At 43.3% G+C, this 26,597-nt stretch overlaps 1 protein-coding gene across 4 annotated transcripts; it reads right to left on the bottom strand.

The window, feature by feature from the left end:
* Positions 1–399: 399 nt before the first annotated feature.
* On the bottom strand, positions 400–24,887 carry SERPINE2 (serpin family E member 2). 4 transcript variants are annotated; one of them, XM_087740083.1, is made up of 10 exons: positions 24,768–24,887; positions 10,615–10,889; positions 9,275–9,394; positions 7,877–8,104; positions 6,598–6,795; positions 3,878–4,076; positions 3,632–3,732; positions 2,527–2,613; positions 1,888–1,971; positions 400–1,080 (listed from the first exon to the last, which is right to left on the bottom strand). In XM_087740083.1, exons 2-10 carry the CDS (start codon positions 10,868–10,870, stop codon positions 1,043–1,045), a joined length of 1,311 nt encoding a protein of 436 aa, XP_087596209.1. In that variant the 5' UTR covers positions 10,871–10,889; positions 24,768–24,887; the 3' UTR covers positions 400–1,042. The 4 variants fall into 4 exon arrangements, with proteins under 4 accessions (XP_087596209.1, XP_087596211.1, XP_087596210.1 ...); XM_087740085.1 differs by having other exon boundaries at positions 9,275–9,391; XM_087740084.1 differs by lacking the exon at positions 24,768–24,887 and adding an exon at positions 24,446–24,583.
* Between the last annotated feature and the right edge of the window lie 1,710 nt (positions 24,888–26,597).

Raw genomic sequence — 26,597 nt, 5'->3', positions numbered from 1 at the left:
AGAGTTTTGCACTCAGGCAAGTCCTGCAAGGGGCTGAAGATACGCAAATGTGCATAACCTACACCACAGTGAGCAGGAGGAAAGGCCCCAAACATGCATTGAGATGTCCTCACCTGGCAGTTTTAGCAGTAACTTGGGCATAGCAAATACAAAGAGTTTGCTCTTCAAATAGTGAACCTATAGGTAATTCCTCCACAGAAGAATGACTTCAGCAGAAAAGGTAATCAGCAGCAGGCAGAAAAAAAAGAAAACCACAAATAAACTACCACAACACACACCACGCAACAAAAAACCTTAAACCCACCCTTCTTTCACCTTCCTTAGAAGGAAGTCTCAAACAAGTACTTCACAGGGCTCTGGACTCAAATATACCCATCAGCACATCCATGACTCACAACATTGACTGTTCATAATGCAGTTTTATTTTTTCCTTTGTACAAAAACAAATATAAAATTTAAATCCAATAGAAAGCGTATACTAGCAATGACAAGTTTACATTACAATAAGACAGGACAATGCGATGTATATCTAACACCACATTAATTTTAAAACTCTCAGTGATACATGCACTATATAAAATAAAAATTGCTAGAACTTTTAATCTATTTCTACCAAGAATATCCAGGTACCAAGATACTCAAGAACCAAAAGTAATCTTGATAGGCGGTATCTACAAAATTAGACCTTTTCCACACACAAGAAACCAACATTGATAGAAATGTTTATCATTCTTTGTTAAAATTCTCTCACAAAAGCCATACATAAAATTCTTAGTAGATACAGAAAAAGCTCAAAAGTTTGTTAGCATAGGTAACCATTCAGTAGTTTAGAGAATCTTTTAGACATTTTGAAGAGATACTGTAGCTTTCAATCTGTATTTTTCCCCACAAAGCCAGAACTATGTCGACTCCTGTTTCAAAACCTAGTCAGTGGTTAAAACTAGCTCTTGAGTGAAGTCAAAGAGTAGTGTACAAAATATTTAACAGAACAGGGGTGTGTCACATCAGTCTGTTTACTTCGTGAAGAAAGTCTTCTCCACATTCAAGGTTTGTTTATTTGTCCCATAAACAAGATTGTACCTGAGGGATTAAATGAAAACAAGGGTTACCATAGTCTGTAAATACAGTTAAACTTTTCCATGAAAGCATAAAGTCCACAGAGCACAGCCGAGCCACCTCGTCACAGTCTTGTCTAGCCTCCCTCAAGTTTGCGAGCCCAGGGAAGCATGTTTGGATAAGTGACCAGCTCATATTTCTAGAGACACACAGTTCTGTTAATGCTCTGTGGAGCCTTGGGATGGGGACTGCTGCCAGGAGCCTACTCTTCCCCCAGTGCTGGCAGCTGCATCTTGTTCCCTACTAGCTAACATACCTATTATCCACATATCACTGCAAGTAGAGGAGTTATTCAAAGTAACTGGGGCAGCTCTGCTCTAGGAGAGTCAACCCATACTGCAAAGAAACCACGATCACTGTGTTTGAAGACTCACTTCTACTCACAGCAGGCTGGGGCAACACCCTAGATCCCCTAAGGCCCCCATTCAAGCCTTTGCCCTAGCACTATTTTACTGCTCATCAGAAAGCTGTGTCATATTCACCAATTCACTATCAGTAACAGTTAGTTCCTTTCCACTCAGGGGAACTACAAGTATTAAAGACTATTCTTTTGTACCCATGAACCTGCCATGCTTGCTTCTGTTAACCTCGCAGCCAATACTTGTATTTTTTCCTGTTCCAAGTTGTATTCCAAATAAAATAATCTAATATTAAAGGCATAAAAATATACTTGCAGGATTTTTTAAAGCAATAGTTATTCAGGAGCTCCAGTCTTCTTTGGTCTCTGATATTCAACTTCTACGCAAAAAAGTACATACAAATGCTGCTTACCTGTAGGATTGTGCCGGATGAAAAATACGAACGGCCTGTCTACTATGAACCAAGGAGGGGATGACCTGGCTATTAAAATTGCAGCTTGCAAGAAAGATAAGGTTTAAAGTTAGACAAAGCAAGTACCGCAACACATTATATATTTATCAAAGTGAAGTTTCCCACTGTATACTAGAAGCTTGCACAGGTAGAGATAAATGCTTAAAACCTACCAACTTAGACATTTAAAGCCACACAGGTCACATATTATGCTTATAGGAACCATATTAAAAAGACACAACACAAGACCCACAGAAAGCTGAAAAGAAGTCTTGGGTTGTCACCCAAAGGATGTAGTAGCTTAGTCCTCCTTGCCACCTGGATAGCTAGCCAGGAACATTACATTGGAGGCCAAAGTGTTAGCTGTTAGAAGACACTTCTCTAGAAGTAAGCCCATTTATACTTTAGAGTATACCAAGGGTCTGATCAATATTGGCAAGTTGGGATTTTCCTGAGAAATTACATAAAATCCATCAACTAATCTGATCTGAAGCCAGAGCACATTCCTGCAATGGTCTCAAAGTGGGCTAGCTTTGCTTAGGGGTATAGCCTTCTAACATAGTTTTCCCAAGTCTGACAGTTATCAGTACAGTTGCTTACTTGTTGCTGCAGAAGCTTTGGTTCCATCTTCACTAACTTCAATTTTTGTCTTTTGCAGAACATGGGATACATGAAGACCTTCTGCTCCTGAAAAACCCAAGGAGAACAGCATGTTTAGTAAAACTAACTGCAAGAGTCCTGAAGTACCTTGCAGCTAACAGCTACGCTAGTATGGCTAAGAATAATAAAAGCTGCTACAATCCTGCTGAAATCCTGAAGTTGCGGTGAAGACCATCACTGGTAATATCTTTGAATACAGTCACTAAGTTAGTAATTACAAAAAATAGGGAATAACCTATCTTACTCCACCCTCCTCCCTGTTTACTAGGTTTTCTTATCTGATGGTTTAAGTTAGAAGTGTTCACTTGCATTTTTAGTTTTAATTAAACAAATGACTGAAAAATATGCTACCTGAATTTAAGTTACACTCCCATTTAACTCAATGTTGGGGTGAAAAAAGCACTTAGCAAGACACCTTGCTTTCAATGAAACACAGGAATTTGTTTTCAAATTAAGCCAGCAGAAGGCAGGCTTTTTTGTTAGATTTCTCTGTAGAAGGTAATCAAGAGTTTAATGGAAGCAGAGAACAGAAATAAGATGACATTTTAGAGCCAAGAGTTCAAAAATGTCTACACCCCATTTTCAGATACTAATATTTACAGCTCTGGTTTGGTCCAGTCCCTTAAACTTGGAATTTAGTCCTTGAGCTTTCCTACAGCTCAAGAAAAAAGTCATTAAACACATACTTCAGGGAAAGTTAAGTTAAATACTGCGACTGCAGCATTTGTTACAGTCTAAGGTATGGTATAGTCCTGCCATAGATTTTCAACAATGCTTGAGACCCTCCGGTTGTAACATCAAATTTTAAGAAGCTGACCAACATGATTTACTGCTGTAATGCAAGACAAGGGGGGGGAAAGCCACTGCAGCATTCAATAGAAGCAAGCAGCCATGCTTGGCTGGCAACAAAATAAAACTTAACTCCAATGTCATGGTAACACTTATCCAAGACAAAACAGACAACTGCATTGATAAAACAGCACTTTATTCAGCGCCAGAAACCATGAATAAGGACCACCATCGATTCCAAAAAAAAATAACTTACTTGTTATTTTTGCAAAGTTCGCCTTTGACTGGTCAAACATATCTGTAATACCAAGTGCTTTCAGAGGGTCCTTTAAGTCTGTTTCTGCTACTGCTGTAAATCTAGTTGGAACAAACAAACAAAGATAGCATCAGTATTATGCAGGAAGTTGCCTTAAGCACTCTGTTTCTCCTGTATCCTAGAAGATATACATATATGACCCCAAAAACATTCCCTGAAGGAGAAATGGATTATATTAGTACTTACTTAGGTAAAATAACCTGCACTCTTTTTGCTACCATGGTCGTCATCCAGCTTCCTATTGTTTTTGTGCTGATGTGGGGAATGATAGCAGACAGTGGCGTTGTGCTTTCAGTAGGCAGAGCAATCAACATGCTTATCATTTCGCCATGGTATGGCAATTCAATGATATTATACCATAGCTCATTCGGAGTACTTGTAGTGCCTAAAAAAAATAAGCAAAGCTAATAAGCCTAATTCTTACAGCCTTAAATCTCTATTTTACCTTTAGACATCTAATGCTATAAAAGAGTCTATTATGAAAGCTTTGCCCACATCTTAAAACTGACTCTAAAAAGCCACAGACTGCCTGCCTTCCTGCCAGGCAACCCTTCAAAAGTGGCATGGGCTCTGTACAGATGCTAATTTGACAAAAAGCACAGACAGGATGACACCATGAAGCAAATACTAATTTGAGTTTGATATGCATGCTGTTTCCCAGACAAACCTCATCAGCCCAGAGTGGCAAGCCAGCTATGTCAGAAATCACCAGGTCTGTGAATCAGCTGGATCTCTACTTCAGATCTCAGCTGTACCAGAACCAACTGAGCACTGAGAAACAAAAAAGCAAGAAAAAGCAGCACTCTCTCCAAAATGAAGAAGAAATCTTGTAGACAAGCTCTTTTTCCTCCAAGAGTTATTGGAAAAGCTCCTGTTTGAAGTAGTCTGTTGCATTTACTTCATTTTCTTGCTTAATAAGGATCTTATTAGGAGGCAGTCTTCAGTCCTTCCAGGGAGTGGAGAGCAGCCACTTTGAGGCAGTGCAGGAGGCCAATTAGATGAGAAAGAGTGAGATAGCAACACCTCTGTGCATTACAGCAAGTGCCAGGAAGACTGTCTTTGAGCAACCCTCTCCTCCTCCAAGTTCCCTTTGGTTACTGTGGGATTCCTGGCATATGACTGGGAAGCAAATGCTTTTTATAGGAGTTTCAAGTGAAAACTTGCCAGTTTAGCTACAGACAGGGTTTCTGGGAAAGTTCTTGGCTAGCAATAAGTCTTACTATCTTTTCCCTTTCTTCGTGTAAGTCTGCACTTGTCAGCCCAAGCTGAAAATCGACATCTTCATTAGATATTTCATCTTGTTGCCAGGACCACGCAACCTGCCTTGACTGAGCTCATATTGCTAGAAAACTGGTAGTATTGCACTTATTTTGCAGGAATTGTGTCATGCTTGGCAGTTTGATTATTTCCTTTTATTAGGACAGTGGTTTTCAGACCAGGGCCTACAGATCAAAATACTGGTTGCAGAAAGTCAGCTACAGAACAGTAACAAAAGGTAAACTGTCCAACAGCGAAGTACTACTTTCCTGATCTGCTACGTGCTACTATTGTTACTACTGAGGCATATCAAACAGGAGGGGAGTTCACCTTCACAGTCAACTGATGGGATTTAAGATGCTTAAGAAATTTAAAAAGATCCCTTTGCAAGTATAAATAAGATAGAAGCCCTGTGGTAGGATATCAAGAGATACCCAACCTAAAACAAGTCCTAACTCAGCAGTATTTCTCTTGTCCCTTTCTAGCCTCAATAGCTTTCCTAGCTTAAACATAGGCCAACATAATGGAGTTTTTAACTAGCATCAGAATCAAAAGTCAAAAGCCTTTAAGATAACAGTCTTGCTAAAGCCCGTCTTAAGTTATGAACTTCTCTCAAACTCCACAGATAAGCAGTATACACTGCAGTAGGCTTCCCCATCTCCCCCAACTCACATTTGCAGCAGTTATCTCAAAGTATTGCATTACATCTGCTTTAATATGTGGGTTTGGACCAGAAAGTTACAGCTGTTTACTTTAACACAAATCTACTAATACTAGTTGAGCACTACTTTAAAAGCACAGTGGGTCTTGGTTTTTGGATTTACAGCAAGCTATATTCTAAGGCCTATTTCTCAGACTGTATTTAGCACACATGGAAGGAAGGTCCAGGCAGCACTGCTCTCTTCTTGGAAGGACGCAACAGAAGATGTCCTTTTATCAGAGCTTCAAACTTACTTTGACCAATAAAATCCCCATAGGGCTGCAACGCAGAAACTCTGAAGTACACTGTCAGTCACATCAAGCTGCTTATGTCAGCTCTGAGAGCCTCTGATAGAAATCTGGCTGAACCTGCTGAACTTCTTTTCACTTGTGACTCAATTTGAATTTGAGAAGCAGCTTCACACCTTGAGAGAGCGTGCCAGCATACTAACCCTGTGCTCCTCTGGCTCCCACAGGACTGGGGACTGTGCAAGTCCCATTTCTTTATTATACAGTAAAATATAGATTGATTCTACTCCAATCTTTCTTTCATACACAGCTCATCACCAGATAAACCTCAGGGTTCTGTTGCTATTGGCAATTTTCCTTTATTCTCACCCCTTAAAATATGGATTACTTCTTACTGCAAAGCTGAAGTAACATGCAAAGTTCTCGGTTTGTGTACTTCAGATTTTCCTTTTTAAAGACAACAGGATAAGGCAAATACTTTGACAGAGTATTCAACCTTAAGCAACTGTTAAATACCTTGCACAGCAAGCTTATCTATACCTCAGCAGTATGAGATACTTCTGTAACACAAAGCCTCCTACATCAGCTACAATAAGCAATACCATTAAACACCACATGTATAGGAAACTCTTGTTTCAGTTTGAATGAAAAGAGCAAGTTTTACAACCATTGTTGGTGGTAGTGGAAGTTACTGAACTTACCACAGCGGAAGATAGATAATTGGGACAGCATAGGAACTTGGTACGTCTTCCCATCAGCTCCATAAAATGGACGTTTCTTTGTATTTTCAGGTCGAAATCGTGATTTCCATAAGCCCTTGAAATACACAGCATTTACTAGAACCAGTCTGGTCAAACTGCCATCAATATCATCTGGAGCTACAACCTGATCAATCATACCTAGAAGAAAAAAAGAAAGTCTGAGTATTTGCTGTCATAACACTGGCCAAATGTTCATTAAGAACCTGAAGCACATATTACTTTAGGCCTTTGATCTGTGAGTGTGCCAGCTCCTCATGGGGCAATACATTTGAGGTTCATAAAGTCAACAGTATTCTTTGTCAAAAAGTAAACCTTTGGAATAACTAGAAAGCAAACATATCTTGCTAATCAATAGACTGATGTTATAACTAACAGGGCCTTACCCTTTCCAGCATGTGAGCAGATCTAAGACTGTTACAGTGGTAGTTTCAGCTGAAACACTTCTCCATTCACACGCTGCTTGCAACATTGCTATGCAAAACTGGTGATGTGGTAGAGAAAGAATTTGACAGCCTCATTTCACAAATGCCACATCCAACATCATTATCACACTCCTCACATCTGGGAGGCACTGGTTTTAACTCCAAGAGATAATGAACATGCAGTTCACTAGACTATGAATATGTTGCAAAACATGATTCTGGCTTTAGCATATGTAAGCTTGACAACTAGATGCCAAGAGGCTTGAACCATGCAGAGTTCTGTCAAGGCAAGTTTTAATTAAAAATCCTCCACTAAACATGACTCCTAAGAACATGGCCATTATCTTGCAAGAGTTTAAGGCAGTAAGAGCAAAAGCTGAACTGCTCTACAGCTTTCCACAAGCCTGACTTACTAAGTCAAACATCCGAGTTGCTCAAAAGCATCTTTTATGTTTGAGAAAGCATAGCTCCAAGAGAACTCTGCTTGGATTTCTCACCAGTTGTATGAAGGCAGAGAACAGTAGAAGCTCCCCTGATCCCATGGGCAGATGGACACATACACACACACTATACACATCCCTCAAGGCCACCAGACAGGCACATCTGCTGGGGCAGTGAGACTGCAGATTTCTGGCCCACTAGCTCTAAAACATCACACTAATGCCAGCTTAAAGACAGTTTCAAGCTGCAAGGCAGAGCTCTTTCTACCTCTCCATCTTTCCCCAGTATTTCCATCCAAATCTGAGAGGTTTTGGATACCACCCTGCCATGCACAAAAAGAACTTGCCAATACTCACCCCTTGTTTCATTTTTCACCCATTGATTGATGGAATCACATGCTGCATTTGGGTCCTCAAAGTCCACACTCTTGACACTGCACTGAAACACCTCTTTGTTCCTTGTAACAAAAGGCACTTCCATTTTAAAGCCACTCTTTGCAAACACTGCATTAGCAATTGTAACAATGTCTTTATTCTTTTTTGAGACTATGAGCCTGTTTATCTTCTTTAACGCTTTACCAACTCCTAGTTGGAAAGAACAGCAAGTTTAATTTAGAATAAGATGATGAACAAACAGATACTTTATATGCAACTATTAATGACACAAAAGGTCAGACATTAAGTGCTGGACCAGAAAAGGAGACCAAAGCAGGCATTCCAAGAGGCCTTCCAAAATACCCATTTCTGATCTCTCATCTGAAGAACACTACCGTTTCCCAGCAAAAACATGACCTTCACTGTGATGCCTGCTGCCCCTCTAGCTGTCTGCTCAGAATGCTACAGACAGTGCTAGGGACAATACTGAGGTCCAAGTCTTAGTGTGGAGCTAATAACCACGCTGTTCCACAGAACAGACTGTTCCAAAATGTATTTCATATCATAAGCTCAGGTCACCCGTCAGTTCTGTGACAGTGACAAAGAAAGTCGAGGGCTCAGCCTGCTCACTCAGAGCCAACAGGTCTGCAGGATTATGCAGGTGGTCTTGAACCTCAGAGCGCAAAGCAAAAGTTGTTTTCATTTACGGGACAATAAAGGAAGCTGAAAGATTTCTATAATAAGGTTCAAGTCAAGTCTTAGTTTCCTCAAAGACTAGGTCCTGGCCTAAATCAGCTACAAGCAGGAGTCAATCCCTTAACACATGAGCTTGCCTTTAAAAAAGGAAAAAGGGAAAGCAGTAGGTTCCAGTGCTTACAGTCAAGATCCGTAGGACCTCAAAGCAGCTCCTATCAAGTGCTTGCTAGCTGCTTCACTGTATATGAGAGAAGGCATATGGCAGCACAGAAGAACTGCTATGTTCACCATACCCAGTTCTCCCTGTTGTTATGGCTTATGAATGAAAGCTTGTCTACACAGGGAAGCTATTGCCAGGCAAACAACTTCATGTTCAACTGTTATATTGAACAGGATCCTTGGATAGATTTTTGTCTTTTTACACAGTTATTAATGGGCTCCCTCCGTTCCCCAATACAATTTAGACAGAAACATTTCCATACTGCTTCCTTATGTAGACAAACTTGAGATAAGAGATATGAAGGGAATAAATTAGTTCAGAGTTATTCTCCCAGCTGCATATAAGAAAAAGCCTCAGATGGCTTTGCTGTTTCATGTAACATGAATGGTTTAGCAGTACTGTTTGTATGAATTTCTACATGTTCACTCTCCAATATTATGGGCAAATTCTTTTGGAGAACATACCATAACAGAGGTTCTCAAACTGTATTCTGTGGACCACTGGTGGTCCACGGAGCACTTGCTGGTGGTCCAGGGAGAGCTGGCTGGTCTCATGATGCTGGCTCTCCTCTTTGCTTCCAGCTGCTAAATTGCATTAAAAGACAGCTAAAGATAAATTAAATACTTTCCAACTATTACCTATCCAAAGAAGCAGTTGCTGCAGTTGCCAAAGGACCGTAAGGTAATCATGAACAAGAGCAGAGTAGATCTGTGCAAAGAGATAGGTAGCACCCATAACAAGTCTCTGTAACAAGGTACTGGCTACCTTCTAAGGAGTTTGAGAACCTCTGTGTCTCACAGTTAGAACTGGAAAGTCTGCAGGCCAAATAAAACCAGTTGATATGGTACTTAAATTTTTGCAAGCACTTACATTTTGAGCATTCAAATGTTCCTAAAGTTGATTATCCCATGAAGAGTTGATTATCCCATGAAGAAATTTCAATCTACAACATTTATATCTGAATCTGACAAATAATTTTGCTGTACTTTAAACCCAGAACCAAAACAGCAAAGCAAATGAAGACAGGACAATATGTTATATGACAATACTGCTCAAGATTTAAATGTGCACTTACCTCTTGGAGTGTTTCCTATTTCTGGAAGGAAGGCAGAATGCTGGCACTAAGATGTTAAGTCTTGCTGGCAAACACTCACAAACATATTCAGCATGCAAGGTAAAGCAGCAAGAACCTTCAGCCTACACCCTCTTGAGGGGCAGACATTGGCAGAGGAATATAAACACAGATGCATGCAGTGTCAGGTACAGAGAGAAGCAGAAATAGCCGTTTCAAGAAGAGGGCACTACAAGAACTACAGGTTCAAGGATCCTGACAGCAGAAACAAATGAACAAAGCTGAAGAGCAAGTGAAGGTATTAATTGTATGGTTAGAGTTTGCATTGGTTTCAATGTGGCGACAAGAAATATTCTCTTGCCCTGTTATCAAAGGAGTGGCACATCTAAGGACTGTTCAGTACAGCCTGAAATGGGGTACTGCAGCCTTTCTGCAAAGTGCTGGCACTGGACCACCATCCACACTATTCTGAAAAATCAATTTTGCAAGGACAAAGGCAGTTCTAGCCAGGGCCCTGAAGTCATTAACAAAGCTGCTTATAAGCCAGTTCAAGTATATGTACGTGTCCATACTCCAATTGCCAATTAACTTCAAGCATGTCCATTTTGTGCTTTGTTAACAGTTAAACAGTTAACTGGTGTATGATGCAATCTACCACACTTTAAAAGCTATCTCAAAACAGCAAGAAGATTCTGACAAAACACACTCAAAACCACCTTAGGAATCACTGACCATTTACACTGTATCTCATCATAGTTGTCAGCTGCTTCTTTGTCTTGCCATCAGCACCCAGCTGCAACACCCCCAGAACTGATGCAATCCCATGAGGAGAAACAACAACATTGTCCTGAGGCTTAGCTTTCACTATCTGATTGAAGACCTGGATTCCAACATCAGAGCTCAGTTCCTCCAGAGGATAAAAACTGAACTGGAAGCATACGGATGTTAAAGTCCCAAGAACAAAGAGAAGTGGGAAGTGCCAGTTCATGATTTCCGGTTGGAGACACCTGTAGAGAACAAGAGGGGAAAGTTATGTCAGAAGCACGGCATTTTTATTTTCAACTTAAATTCTTATTTACCTAAAGAGCAGGCAAGTCTTGCACACGCTCCACACACCATTCACAGAGCTCTGGCAATGGGACTCACCTGCATTTTACTGCTACCAGTATTTTAGGTCTAGGGGTTTCCAGAAGCAGCGATAACCATAAAATAGCCAGATATCAGTGACTAACAGGACAAAAGCCACCAAGTTGGGAGACCACCTCCTACCACACACAAGTTCAGTTAGCTTTGTGTTTCAGTTAAATGGAGTCTTGGCATTCTATTTAAACTGCCCTTTAGGATAAATTAGTGCTAAGAAGCCTTGTGGTATGGTCCTCACCCACTCAGATGTGATGCACAGTACATTTTATAGATCATTTTCTGCAGTGAACAGAAGCACAGATACCTATGCAAACAGACCTTCTGTTGTGGGAATTTACACCTGCCTAGAATAATAAGAGTTAGCTGCATAACTAGCATTTTCCATGATGGGAATAGAGAGGAAGAATTTTAGATTTTTAAAATGCAAGGTTAAGTTTGGATTTTAGCCTGTACTTTTCCATTTAAGAAAATTCAGCAGCTAACAGGTACAGAAGGAAGTTCACATTCAAAATAGACCAATCGTCATCTGCAGATGTAACACCTAACAGAACTCAGTATCGTTACACCCATGACCTCCTAGGAACTGCGGCACAAGCAGCAGTAACAGTTTGTTCAGGGCCTCTCAGCAACTGATTAGAGAACCAAGCCCAAATCTTAAACACTAGGCACTCTACTTGGCTATATTTCTTCCTCATGGAAGTATATTCAATCTCTTTTTTCTTAGGGCAAACAGGTACTTAGAGGAACAGTCATGCAATAGTCTCCTATTTCATGAAATTACGTTCCCTGCCCACCCTTGAGAAGTTCAATCACAACATTTTTATTTTAAGATATTTCAGTTGCACAGTTCAAGAGTCCCTACTTCCACTTTCAGACCAACAGGCGAGCCCACTGAGCTGACTTTGGTGCTCCAAGAGCATGCTTAGGTGTTAAGTCTCTCAGACACGCTGTGGAGTCAACTAGTTCCCTAGTTCACCGAAGGCTAATTAGGCTGCAGAAGGTATACAACTGATTAAAATGTCATTTGCATACTACATGCAAAAAACAAAAAATGGGTCTCCCCTCCCCTGGAGCTCTCTGCTCAGCATTGCACACTTGCTCTTCTGGCTCCAGCAGCCCCCGAGCTGGAGGCCGGCAGAGACGCAGCATTCAGGCAGGGAGAGCGTTTCAGCTGAGGCGTTATTCACAGCCGCCTCCCACTCACACGAAAGGGCGTACTGCACCAAGGAGCTCTGCCATTGCACAGCCTACCTACGCTGCCAAGTTCAAACCATGCTGGAGCACTTGATTACCAGAAAACCAGCTGGTGTTTGTACAGATTCATTTAATCATCTTTTAATAGCATGTACTTTAACTGTGCTAAAACACTTGAACATAACAAATACAGCATTTCCACTTTCTTCTACATCATTTCAGGGGGACAGAATTGCCTTTGTCAAAGTTTGCCGTTGCAGCATGGAATAAACCAAATGCTGAACATGAAGTAACACAGGAGTTGAGACATCTTTCTCCCCCCAACCCAACTGTTAGTATAGATGTGACCAGGGGAACCTGTTGGACTGATTTAAGTTATGCAAGAAAAAGTGAAAACGTTGTCCAACAAAGCAGGTTAACAGCCCGCCCACTAATTAAGTCTTTCCCATCAACCTACTATTCCCCCAAGCAGTTTTGGAGTCACTGAAGTACAATTCCTTCCAAAAGAGCTCCATACCAGCCATCAACTGGCACTGCTCAAACTTAGTCTGAAAACTAGACTGGATTTGGCCGGCTGCAGCTGAGACTTGGAGGAGGAAAACCCAAATGCCATCTGACCCCCCTGAAGTGGGCTACCAGAATCACTTCCTAGATTCGTCCTGCAGCCCACACCGCTGGCTACAGCAGGAAGCAGTGGTGGGCAGGACCAGCAGCCTGACAGGGACAGTGAACATGTACTTTTTTATTAAAAATATTAAGGAATATTCTTAAGTGTTCTTTGATACTAGCACAAACCAACCACCTGAAAACTCTAGTTTTGTTCTTTGGGGGAAGGCTTCCCTCTCTTGCAGGCAGCAGCTCTACACCGATGGCAATGCTGCCTTGCAGGAGGCAAGTGTGGCTTGCCACTCCAAGAGAACCTAGGTTTTGGGTTTAAGGGTTTTCTTTGGTGGTTTGGTGACCATCTTTTCTCCCTACCTGGAGACCCAAGGGGCAGTTTAAACAAAAATTCTTAATCCCAATATTAATTAGACTTTTATGTTTACTTAGTACCTTGGCAAAAAACAAAAACACACACCTAAAAAGCACACACAGCACAAACCCCTAAAACTATTAGAGATTTTAGTAGATGCACTTACAAGCAAGCAAACAGTTAACGTTGGTGCAATACGGCCTGTCCCATACAGTGATGGAGGCCAGGAATAGTGACAGACAACACAATCACAGAGCACACAATTTGAGCTGTAATTTGAAAAACCCTGCTTTTGATCAAGGCAGCTCCACCTGATCCAGCCAGCAAACCAGAAGAGATCGGGCTATTTTGAGCATATCTACCCTTGACACATTACAGTGCCAGAAGTGTATTATGAGGGCAAAGACAGGAGTGACACTTCTATAAAACCAAATAAAACAAGGTATCATTGTCATTTATGTACTGCATCTGCACAAGCCTAATAGAAGTCAGACATTTCTCTCTTCTTTGCCTTTACCACAACATATTGCAAGTCCCAAGTTTTCTACTTCACTGGTGACAGCCCCTGCCAGACTCAGGATGACAGCTACCAACAACCTTACATTTTCCCCATGACATGTGTGAAGCCTTGTCAAAACAACCTGACTCTGCTCCCCAGGCCACTGCTGCACGATTTTGTTTTAGCTTTTTTGTTTCAGGGAAAAACTATTACCTCCTGCACCTGGATTTCCCCAGAGGTCTCCATGCTTGCCTACCCTCTCCCTCCTGCCACAGCATTAAGACAGGTCAGTCTGTTTTGGAGCACAGTCTCTAGCAGATACCTACTCAGTAAGTGAGACAAAGTCGCGCAGTGCTCCGCGCACAGGAAAAGAGTAAAACCGCTTTTCAGCACTACAGAGCAGTCACTTCTTGGCCCTGCCATGCCCATTGCATATCTTAACCAGCTAACTGAGGAGCTCATTTCATCTCCAAGCAGAAGCAGCATTCATGTTATTAATGCTTCTGGCATAGATTTCAGTATATTCAACTTCTACGCAGTTCAGTAACAAGTGCTTTTGCATATCCTGAAACAAAGAAACAGCTTAAGTACAGTGCAAGGAGAAAAAAAATCCAAAAGGATGTAGGATGTGTAGGATGGAAAACAGTTGACCTGCGATACAGAATACCAACAAGCTTTCAACAAGCTTTCATAATGCTGAAGCTAAAAACTTAGTGATAGTTAAATTTGAATCTAATGCTTCAGAAAGCCAAACAAAAATACAAGCTAGGCATTTCTTTGCCTATGACCTTTATATTTTTACAAAGTTAGCTGAGAAGGAGGAAGGTGTATAGGCAAATTCATTTACATAAATGTGGGTTTTTGAAAGATGATGGACTAAAAAAAAGAATCCCTCTTCAAGGTAGGCTGCCCACTTCTTAGATTAAGAACTTATAGGAAGGACAACATCCCACAACTTAAACTTCTAAACAAGCAATGGAAATACTGACACTGACCCAAAGAAATGCATCTAGAGAATAATAAAAATAAAAAGCAAATTTAATTTGTTACATGAATTCAGTTCTTAACCCTAATGCTAAAGTTTCTGAACAAAACAGATGACAGTGTCATGCATTCAGCTGTATGAGGGATGCCTTGTCCACAGCAAGCGTACAGAGAACTCCATTTCTCCACCTGCCTCACTGAACTGCACCACACCAAGTCCTGTGCATCTGCTACATTAGTAGTTACTACCCATATTAACTGCAGAGCCTAGTTTAAGCTGCTGTGTTATTTTTAGACAAGTAGTCCAGTCAGGCACAGAGCTCTGGGGAAGGCAGGAGAGGAACTCTGCAGCATGCACTGGTAGTTTTGTGTTGTTCCATGACAGATGACAAAATGTCTTCAGGCTACCAATATCCAGATGACCTCAGCCTCTAGCCGGTGTTGCAAACACTAACCCTCATACATACGAAGCAGCATACTCAACTCTCACTAGGCTCAGCTATTCAGATCACCCACGTAATGCATAGTTGAAGTTATTATGGAAGTATTTATGTCAACAAAGAGGACACGATGCTTTCGGCCTGCATTTACAGAATGCTTGGTACAAAAGCAAAGTTACATTAATACAGTTTGATCCGTGTCTAGGAAGGCATTTGGTGGAGCAGGGAGAAGTTACATCCTCAGCCACAGGCACAAAAAGCTGCTGAGCATGGAGATCCTCCTACAGGAAAGAACTAGCTTAGGAAGGACTTCGTTTTCAGAGAGCCAGACCAAGCTGCTGCACTCTTCCTGAGAGGAAGAGAAGTTAGTTTGGTTCAAGATCACAGGCAAAAACACAAGCTGAAAAAATACCCAGATGTAAAATTTAAGTTGGAGGAAAGACCTGCCCCAGAGAGCCTGAAGAACACTTCGAAGTGAATTGAGGAAGAAACAGCAAACTGGACATAGATTTTTAGGTATCTGTACTGACTGCATATGTGTGTTAGTATACTATGAGACACCTCCAAGCGTTTATTTTGAAGCCCGACTTCAACAGCAATAAGGTATAACTCAAAAGGCACATTCTTGCAGCTGCAAGATGGATCTTGCAGTTTCTTTAAAGACATATCAAGCATAAGGAAGTTTAGACACCAGACTTCACTTCTGTAACCAAAACAGCAGCAGGCGCAGCTAAACAGAGTAGAACAAAGCAGCGGGGTCTTGCAGCATTGCTGGTCTCACAATATTGACCCCAAAAAGCTCAGGGCCCCTGAGCCCACATGGCAGGCGCTGGGCAGCCTGTGTGCCCAGAGAAACTCGGCCTGGGACAAACATTTGGGAACTTCTCCAAGTTTGAGATGTTGATGTTTCCTTGTCTGTGCCATCTGTGCTACTAATTTAAAAGTCTTATTTCAACTGACATGTGAGCTCAAAGAGAGCAGTTTCACTTCAGGCATTTAACTAACTCTCCAGCAGGACTGAATAAATACTCAACCAGACTTGTTAACAGTCATTTAAGGAGCTGGCTGAGCACACAGCAATTGTTTCTCCAAAGCAAATGAGACCACTCTGGTTGCAATGCGAAGGTCACATGCTGGGTCTTGTTTTTCAGATGATGCACACTTGGCAGCATATTAAAACACTCAAGCCTGTTGGTAGGCTTCTCCTCTCCCCCTCACAGGTGTTCGCAACTCCCCTTCTGCCTAAACGTCTTACATCCCAAGTCTTCAGCTTCAGTATCCTCTCCTACCATGCTGCTTGGCCTTTGCTACATCTAAACGTGCTTTCACATTTGGAGCAGCAGTAACCACGGTCTGAATGCAGGCGAGTGGCTTCTTCCACAACAGACTGAAATGTTTCACCTTCCTCCAGGTTTTCTGGTACATCCTGAACATTGGCTCTTCCCTTTTGTCTAACAACTCTTTCCACTGCTTCCTGCTTTAAAGTAGTGAGAGAAAAAACCCACAGACATCCCCATAGATTACAAAAGTAAAAGCCACATTATATCAACGTGTCAGGTCACATGAAACATATCTAACACAACAGAACAGATTTTTATTACTCAATACCTGGAAGGTTTAGTATAGGTAGAGCATTACTAAGAAAGCATGATTGCTAGCTTTTAAACAGCTCAGTACTTACATTGCTCTGAAGAGGAGTAAATTACTGTGCACACAAGATAAACATAACTTGTACACAGAGATAAGCTGGAAGTTTTTTTTAAAAACATTTTGTATGTCAAGATATGAGTCTGACTTCAGGCACTACAGCCAGTGTTGCACACAAGTGCAAAGAGCATGGTACTGGTTCTGAGGCTTTCCTCTTTCAACCTTAATCCTTTCTCTGCTATTTCTAATTCTCTCAGTTTGTTACTGCATTTGTGTCTGTTTCAAGATGGACCGTCTCCACCTGGAAAGCCTCCCTTTCAGCTGTGTCCAACCAGCCTTCCCTGCCAAGGGGGAACTTCCCAGCAGAGCACCAGCTTGTAAAAGTGGCTGGCCCCAGACAGGAACCACCTCTTTGTCCAAGCACAGCTCCCACATGAGCATAAAGTTAGAGTTTAGTGCTTCTTTATGAAAAGCCCTGACCACCACTTCTTGGGAGTTTCCATTTAGCATGAAGAACAGACAGACAAGCTCCATTTAAAGTTTTCTGTAGCCTCATGCCTAGTGTCTCCTGTTCATAAGCCAGACTGATCCTCTCACCTGTGTCTGTCTTCTACAGGATTTGGTGGTGGTTCATGGTAGTTCACTGCATGTGAAATCGGTCTTTGTAAAGTTGACGAGAGACAGCTTTTGATTTCACCACTTAGTTGTAACCATACTACAACTACACAAGCACTATCCAGAGTTTCAAGAACACAGATAGGCATTTATGTATCATTTGCTTTTACTTCCATCCCTCATTTACACATAATTAAAAAACCCAACTTGAGCTCTGCTTCATTGCCCCATCCTTGGAAACATTCAAGGCCAGGCTGGATGGGGCTCTGAGCAACCTGATCTAGTTGTAGATGTCCCTGCCAATTGCAGGGGGGATGGACTAGATGGCCTTTAAAGGTCCCTTCCACCCCAAAGCATTTATGATTCTGTAATTCATGAAGCAAATACAGAATTTGCTGATACCACAGGGCAGGGGGCTTATGGAGACAATTCTGGGACTCTACAGTTCCGCCACCATTTTCAAATTTTATCTGTATTCTCTCATTACTGTAGGCTCAACAACTATTGTTACAGTTTCTATGCGTTATTTACTCCTGTATTTAAAGCAGAGTTTCCACAGCCTCCTCTAAGATCTGTTATCAAGTCTTACAGTATCAGGAAGATTAAAGAGAATTATGTTTTCAATTTACTGGTGTCCCTTTACTAAAGAAGTGGTTTTGTTGATCTTAAGTTCTTCATGCAATGTGGTTATTTTAACATAATGAAGAAACAGCATGGGACAGTCAGCCCATCATGACTAATGCTGCAGAACCAGTTATCCAAAAAGATGGCAGCACAGTAGTGTTTCACAACATGGCACTGAGGCTGTACCCTCTTGCTCCAGATTCACCACAGTAGAGGGAACGATGGTTCAATGATTAAAGCATTAGCCTAAAACTTAGCAGCAGGTTCATAACCCAGACTCCCATTTTGAAGTTTTTGTGGAAGAAAAGGCTCACGAAACCACAGTTCCCACATTTACTGTGCATTAACTATGCAAGTACGGGCTCATTAAGAACCAGAGGCAAGCATACATGATTGCAAGCTTCCATTAATAAGGTATATGGTATTAACTCTTTGGTAATGGGCTACATAAGTACAGATTTATGAAGTAACTCCACAAGGTGCTGGACTAACAACAGCTGGTGTCTTACCAGCTCAGGTCCCTCACCACCACCTTTACCTTAACCCCCACTTCTGCTATAGTATTTGACCTTCTTTTCTTCCTTAAAGAGTATTAAAGGGAAACCCAGTACCTTTATTCATTTTCATTTGTTGCAGGACTCATCTCATACCAGGACTCTTGCACCTCTATACCCCTGCAGAGCCAACTGAAACTTCCTCCTTCGCTCCCCAGGTATATTTTAATCTGCTGGCCAGTGACACATACCCCATCTCCTGCACATACCAGGCTAAGAGAGTAGAAATAGCCTTGTGGAGATGGCTCCATGGCCACTTTGAGACTGCGTGGAGAGTTGTGCTTGGAACAGATTGAACATCGAGAACTTCCCAGTACACGTCCTTCTTCAGAAGGGTTAACATACTAATATCTTTAATACTCAGACCTAGAGAACTGTCAAGCAAAGAAAACAAAAATCTTTGCAAAAAATAAACGCTAAAGACCTAGAATCAAGTCCTCAAACCAATAGTGAAAATTTCAGTAGAGGTTTGGCAAGGCATGCAAGTTGCTGCAGAGTAGAAAATAGATGATTGCTTGCCTTCAGATTCTACACCTTTTAGGTTTAGTTTGCTCTACAAAAGAAGTACTTTATTTCCTATTAAACAACACTCTACAAAGCCCAGTTCCCATCAATCCACACCCTATGGTTCAGTCTGGGTTTACAGCACTACTGAAAATGGGGTTTTCTATGGAGCAATAATATTTTTTATACTCCTGGGAAGCTAAGAGAGATGGCAGGACATATCAGCCACATGATATCTAACCAAAGTATGCATCGGCTTTGGTTAGATATCATGTGGCTGATACGTATTTGTATTGTAAAGCATTTGTATCTAGGGAATACTACCATCTGACAAATCCTTGGAGATATCAGGAGCACTGTTTTAATCATTAACTTCACTTGTGGTTGGAGATCTGCAGAGTGATAGGTGACTAGCCTTTTATTTATTAATCATACTGTACAATATTTATAATCAACAGCTTCCTATTTGCAAGTGAATTTAGAAACCCTGTTCTCATCTGTAATACTAGATAACAAATGTAACTCTTAAAGTGTAATATAGACAAGGATTAAAGTTATTAATATTTAAGATAAAAAAAGATTGATTTTCTATCAGCATCACTGAAACAGACTTAAGCTCACAGAAACATCAGATACTAGTTTTCTAGTAGCCTTTCCTCAACCATTTTCGAACTAGCTTAAATGTTACCCAAAAAGGATAAAAATACTTTTTTTTTTTTACAGCATATAGACATTTACTTGTATTCATCTTTTTCCCCTCCCTAGCTTCAGAAGCAGAACCAGGCAACCACAAAAGCAGAGGTCACAGATGCTGTAAGGATGCAGGAATTGCACCCAGTAAGGATGAGGGAATGAAGCACTGTGCTGGGAACCCTAACTGTATACTCAGATAGACACCTCCTCAGTCATTTGCACGAAGACTTATATTAACCAGTTAATAAGAGAATTAACAGCTATTTAGAAGACCTGTATTTAGGAAGACATGCTCTTTTCATTAATCTGACCTCACCTCCAATTAATCCCACTGGTTTACTACAGGTTTCTGGAAAGGCAAGACTTAAATTTCCGTAGAAAAAAGGGACAACTGAATATGAACTATGCACAAGAATCCTGCAAGAGCAGGTCATGACCTGGTATATTAAACCATCTGATTCAGTTCAGATTGAAAGTTTGTAGGCTGAGTTGTGAGCTGCATTGGCCAAGAAGCCTCCGCACAGTCCATCACTATTTCTGTAACACAGATGACGAACCTCAGCAGAGGAAGTAGGCAATTAGCTGGGAAAGCAGCCTCTTAAGCTGAGCTGCCAGAGCAGCTGGAGGCCTCAAGCTTGCTTCATTGCTGAGAAAGCTACATGAACTACTCCTTCTGGAAGAAGGAGGTATATAGCAAGATGAGACATATATAGCTAACAGATAAATCCACCAACTTCTACATAGGATTTCTTAGATTGCTTAAGGATGTAAAGTAATAAGATCACAGAATGGAAGAGGAAATGTTAGAGGTACATTCAGTTCTCCTCTTGTTTTTGTACCTATGACCTGTCAGAACCAATGACAGAGACTGCCCCTCTCCTATTAGAACAAAACAAGAAACCTCAAAAACCACTCACCACCTTTGGCCCACAGAAGCTTGCAGTTCAGACCAGATGACACAGCCATCTCGGAAGCAGTGAGGACCATCACTAAATATCACAACATGCCCTTCTGCAGAAATACACACTTGAAGTTCACGTTGTTAAACAATAAAAAAAGCATTTAAGAAGAAAAAGCTTGGTCAAAGCTACATAGCTGATGAACATGAATTCTTATCATCTGCATATCAGTTGAACTAAGAGAGCCAAGATGTGTCAACATTTCTCAATACTGCTGCTGGAGACCCCAGTGTGATTTACAACTGTAGCTTACAGTCTGTTGACAACTAATTTCTCACAAACAAACAGTTTCTACCTGCATGCTGAGGCCACTACATATACACAGCCTAGAGCAGGAGCCTTCAGTTCAGAATACACTGGTAATCAGTCTTGATGTCTTCCATAATTGCTCTCATGGTCCCAAGATACTACAAAGAACTTCAGGCTGCTGTTTCTAAAGCCCAGGAAGAGAACAGGAGGCTGCCTGAAGCTCATGGTTTACATCATGTTGCTGAGTATGGTCAGCAAGACTGAGATTTCCACCATGGGGAGATCAATCCACAAGATGAATATGCTTGCATACTTAAACCACTTTGTGGCATATTTATCAGACCCCAGCATGAGTCACCTCCTGATTTCAGCCTGGAAATATAAGCAAAAACAGCCTTCTAGCTATTAAAGGTGAACACCAGACCACAGACAAGATACAATAGCTGCCACAGACACTGCTCAAGAAGAGGTGCTAAAGAATAAAGAAAGCATTTCAGTTAGTATTTAAGTGTATTTCAAGGCCATGACAAACAACTCAAGAAACTATGGCTCATACTAGCATTATCACTAGAATTACCCCATCCTCTCCCTGTCCGTGATCACTGGCTCAAACTTCAGCAGTGACCTCCGCTGTGCTTGCATAAGTATTCATGTAGTTGAGTAGTGAACGAGATTCTACTACTAGAAGAGGAGACAGAAAAAAGCACACCACAGGACAGCTTTTTTCCATAGCATGCCAGCCTAAACATTTGTGTAGCTACAGCTATAGAATGCTACCACCTTTATTTTCATCTATTTCACTTCTCACCCCATCGTTTTAGCCATTGCAAAGGAGACACACCTTAACATGCACATGGTTGCACATATTCAGCTTTCTCATATTTGCACACACAGAAGCTATTTACATCAATAAAAAAACCTTTTCATATTTTCATAGTTCTTTAATTTACACTGTTAACCTTTAATTCGTATGTAGGTGATTGGCTACTCCATGCTACCTGCTCTCCAACACTAAAGAGGCAACTCTTTCTATCGCTCTCCTTATGCAAAAGTTGTTTATGGTTAGTATAGGTGCAGTGAATTACACAGTACTTACAGGCTAGTACTTTGCTGTAAAACACGATTTGTAATTTATGTCACAGGCGATTGGGAGGATGCCTGGAGGCGTGCAAAGATGACTGCATCCAGCAACACTTTAAACATTAGTGATGATTAATGTGTCTTTTCCCTGTCTTCCCATGTATAAAACCTTTGACCCTAAAGAATAGTAGAATCCAGTTAACAGACCAACTAACTGGAAGTGTTCTGATGATTAGGCTGGATTTCCCCCTAATTAATATTACAAAAGCATGCTCTCTCATGCATGCTTGTGATTAAGCAATCCAAGCGGTCCAGAAAACTCTAACTCCAGCTTCCAAGAAAAACCTTCCACTGAGCCTCAGCTTTTTCAAGCATGAGCACTGCAGTTGCCCAGCAAGAATCAAAAGCCGCAACCGGCTGCATGAGGCAGGTCGATACTGAGCCCACCACCACCAAAGCAACACAAATCTCTAGCCAGAGCTCCCTCTGAACTATTCCCTTGCTGTAGATGTACACAGTTTACATGCATCTCCATTTTAATTCCTAGCAATAAGGTGAGGTGGTTATTTTTATACACACACACTTCAATCTAGTCTAAAACTGCCTAGTGCAACTTACTGGGCTCACTGCTTGACATTTCTGCCTAACAGTGTGCTGTTAAGAAGCTTTAGAACTGGAACACATTTCTGGCTGTGCAATTTAGAGACCTAAAAGTCTCCGCATGCCACTAAGACATGCTATGCTCCTGGTTGTCAATGACAACACCAAACAGAAGCTTCAACACTTCTGTACACACCTTGAAACAAAATCCACTGCAGATTTCTATTGTTTTCTTTTTTGTACTGACATGAGTTTGTATCACCTCCCACAGGGGGTATATAGCGTTACATATAGACAGCTGTCTATAGTGATGGCCGTAACACCATCCAAAGCAAAGAGGAGTTTTTGTAACATCCTGATACCTAGGTAGCAGATGCAAGGGTAATGTCCAGATAAGCAGCTTTTCAGCATCTTAAGAGCACTGACAAAATTTGCAGACAGGTTGTCTGACATACAACTTGTCCATAATTGTAAAGAAGCTGTGGACTAGCATTCATTACTCAAAAGTTTACTCCTGTGCCAAACAGCTGCTATTCTCACAGATTTAATCACACCCCATAAAATGCTAGAATTCCAAGCTAGCACATCTATATGTATTTGAATCAATCTACTTAATCATTCTGCCTTTTTATTTGCACTGGTCTTCACCTCACATGCTTGAAGGACTCATCTGATCACTCAGCAAGCATGCAGCTGCTTTTCACTTTGCTCATGGATTTCCACAGCTTCTCCCCTTTTTCGAAGCTACACGACAGTACAGCTGCTTACACTTACGTATGTTTTGTGAATAGTCCCTACAAAACCAGGTTTCTAATGAATTCCTGTGGAGAGCAGGGGGTAAGACGTTACTAAATGCTCACACAAGAGAAAGTGAAGGGAGAAGTCATTTTACAGTGCAGTAAAAAAAAAGTCTACCAGGTTTCTCTTTCAGGAAGTTGCCCAAGAATGAAATTAAAACCACAAAAACCAAACCATGTTTCAGAATCATATGCAGGCATGAGAAAGGGCAAGAGAAATAAATCATACTGAGGCCTCTAATCCATAAGCAGATATTCTTGAGTTTTAAAGGAAATCTGACATTTTAGCACCTATTGTTAGCACAATGGTATCTCCAAAGGTTTTATTTCTCTGTGAAGATCCTCCTGCGTTGCACAACACTGAGCCAAGACATTGAACACCATTTTAACCAGGAGACAAAAGACTCTCTCCTGAGGTGTACTTTGCATTTCCAAATCCTCCCAGAACTCAGTACACGAAGCACACTCCCACATTATTCAAAAGGGAGCCAAGATAAGAGTTTTAGCTAACCAGTTCTCTGCTTCAACACACAATCTGATGCCACCAGCACTATCCAAATCCTGTTTCAATAACAGTATACACCCTTTCCTCCCCGAACTACAGTGGCTGTAAATACTTCTCTCCTATTTCTCTATCACTCGTTATGTAAAGAAAATCTCAGTTACTAATCGAATTATGTTTTTTTTTTCTTTAGTACAAGACAAGCAAGCTCCTTCTCATAGCAGACAGGAGACACTAATGAAGTGACCAACTTCCAGTTTTCAAGCTCGTACGATGAAGCCGATGCCGGGGCAGTGCCACCCTCTCGCACCCGCGAGGGGAGCGGGCTCCCGCGCTGGCCCAGGGCCGCGGCGGCGGCCCGGCCGCTTCCCGGGGCGGCGGGGACGCGGGACGGAGCCGGCGGCAGCGGGGAGCAGGCGCGGGGCTGCCAGCCTGGAAACCCACTTCTCGTAGGGAGGGAAAAGACCTCCTTGCTTTCAAAAACCCACCAAGAAGAAGAAACTCACCACGCCAGAAGCACCCACTCACGCCACAGCGCCCACGCATCCGGCGCCGGGAAACTTGTGGGAGCAGGTAACAGGCAAAGCACACCGAGGAGCCCGCCGGCACCCAGGCTAACGCGCCCGGATCGACCATTTGCGGCCAGCGGCCTCCGGGTTGTCAACAGGGAAACTTCGGCTCCCCCCCGCCCCGCGGAGCCGCACGCCGCCCCGGTCCCCGTCCCGCTCCTCCGGGCGCCGAGCGGCTGCCGCGGGCCCTCCAGCCCGCCCCGTATCCTCCTCCACCCCCGCGGCGGCACGGCGCCGGGGCCAGCCAGCCCTCGCTCACCTCCCCTCGGCGGCTCCCAGCCCGGTCCCGCCGCGGCAGCCGCTGTACCGCGCCACTCGGCCGGAGCGCGGCGGCGCCCGGCGTTTATAGGGCCCGCGGCCCGCCCCGCCCCGCCCCGCCCGCCCCTCCGCCGAGCCCCGCGGCCGCCCGCCCCGGGGCAGAGCTGCCCGCGGCCGCCGCTGCCGAGCGGGGCGGGAGGGAGCGCAGCGACGGGAGGCGTCGGCCCGGCCCCGAGCCCGCCGCAGGGGGGGGAGCAGCCCGGCCTGCCCGCGGTGTGCAGGGCCGCAGGCCGACGGCGCGGCGGTGCCCCGTGGCGCCTGTGGCACCGTAGGGCCCGTCCTGCTGGGCACGGCCGGCTGCGTCCCCTCGCCCCGGGCCCGTCCACCAGCGCGCCTGTGCCCCTGCCCCAGCCGCCCCGGGGTCCCTGCCGAGCCCCACCGGCAGCTCTCGCCCCTCTGCCTGGGGCGCGGGGAGAGGCGCCGGCCGTGGCGGGGAGAAGGGGAAACGGCGGCAGCTGTTGTGGTGCCCACAGGGTCAAGGCCCAGCCCCGCAGGGCCGCTGGGTGAGCAGGGGTTAGTGAGGGGACGGAGGCCACCGGGGCCAAAGGCTGCCACGTCCCCTGACTCCATGAGGCCCTTACTTGGCAGTGGCGTTGTGGGAGATTCGAGGATGTCAGCCGAGGGGGCACCTCCTCTCGCGCCCTGGCCACCTTGCACGCTGCCCACGGCCAGGGCCACTGCGCCCCTGTCTCTAGCAGCGGGGACGCGGAAACGTGTGCCAGCGGCCTAGGACCTCAATCCCTCGTATGGCGCTGGGGTTGTGCTCTTCACAAACCGTGTGAGGGGGGATTGGATGGAGGTGAGCTACTGCTCCAGCGTAACGGCACGGGCATGACAGTGTGACAGGACAGAGGTGTAATCCTGGAAGAACACATGTGAATCTTTACGCTGACTGACAGGACAGCCCTGGACTCCTCAGTTGACAAAGCACAAGAGGGAATTTTCACTATTCATACCAAAACAGTGCTGCTGACAACCCCAGAGAAACAGGCAGTGCGTTGGTCCAGCAGAGGACAACACTGCCTTGTTAAGTCATCCTTTTGGCGCCTGTTTTCCAAAAAATTTATCATGCGTGGCACAGTCCAGCTTTGAAGAAACAGGACAAGTATGCAATAAACCACATTTCTTCCCTCTGGAGTTTGGACTCTTCTAGATAAAAAAAACCCAAAACATCTCCTGGCACAAGCCAGAGCAGCAGCGGTGGCGGCCGCTGTTGGTCTTTAAGGTGGAGAGCCTTGTGTCCACCGAGGTGGGCTCTCTCTGTGCAGAGCCGCCGCACCTGGGCAAAGCTGAAACACTGGCGAGCAGGATGGGGGAGGTGGCACAGCATGGCGGCGCCTGGAGGCGAGGAGCTCAGCCTCATCCAGCGCAAGGGGAATTTGGCTGAGACAAGGTGCTGGCACCAGCAGGCTGGGCTGTCGAGGAACAGTTTCTTCATGGGCAGTGCCAGCTGAGGTGGACGTTTCTTGGGCTATTTACTAACTAACCATTTACTAACTAGCTCAATTTTGCTATTTTAATTTAAAAGTGTCTTCTTTTCCCAAAATGCTTCATACCATCATTCTACAAATGCAGGTCCATTTCTGAGTGGAGAATAGAGATGAATTAAAAACAACAACAACAACAAACCTACCTTTTGCATGATTTTTCATATTATCAGGGACAACCTTTGAGTATCCATTTTCTCTGATGGGTGAAGACAGAAAGCTGTGTAGACCATGTCAGATCTCCTGCCCAACTGCTTAACATCGTGAAAACCACATGGAAAAAA

The sequence above is a fragment of the Nipponia nippon genome, unplaced genomic scaffold (genome assembly GCF_047370975.1).
Source record: "Nipponia nippon isolate SJK-2023a ecotype South Korea unplaced genomic scaffold, ASM4737097v1 scaffold_7, whole genome shotgun sequence".
Lineage (NCBI taxonomy): Eukaryota > Metazoa > Chordata > Aves > Pelecaniformes > Threskiornithidae > Nipponia > Nipponia nippon.
This window is presented reverse-complemented; position numbering and strand designations above follow the sequence as displayed.

Excerpts from the sequence above, each read along its gene's own strand:
- SERPINE2 (XM_087740083.1), bottom strand. The coding sequence starts at position 10,870 with ATGAACTGGCACTTCCCACTTCTCTTTGTTCTTGGGACTTTAACATCC. Across the intron at positions 6,796-7,876 it reads GGTGAAAAATGAAACAAGGG|GTATGATTGATCAGGTTGTA; the intron begins GTGAGTATTGGC and ends TTTTTCTTCTAG. Across the intron at positions 1,081-1,887 it reads CATCCGGCACAATCCTACAG|GTACAATCTTGTTTATGGGA; the intron begins GTAAGCAGCATT and ends TTAATCCCTCAG.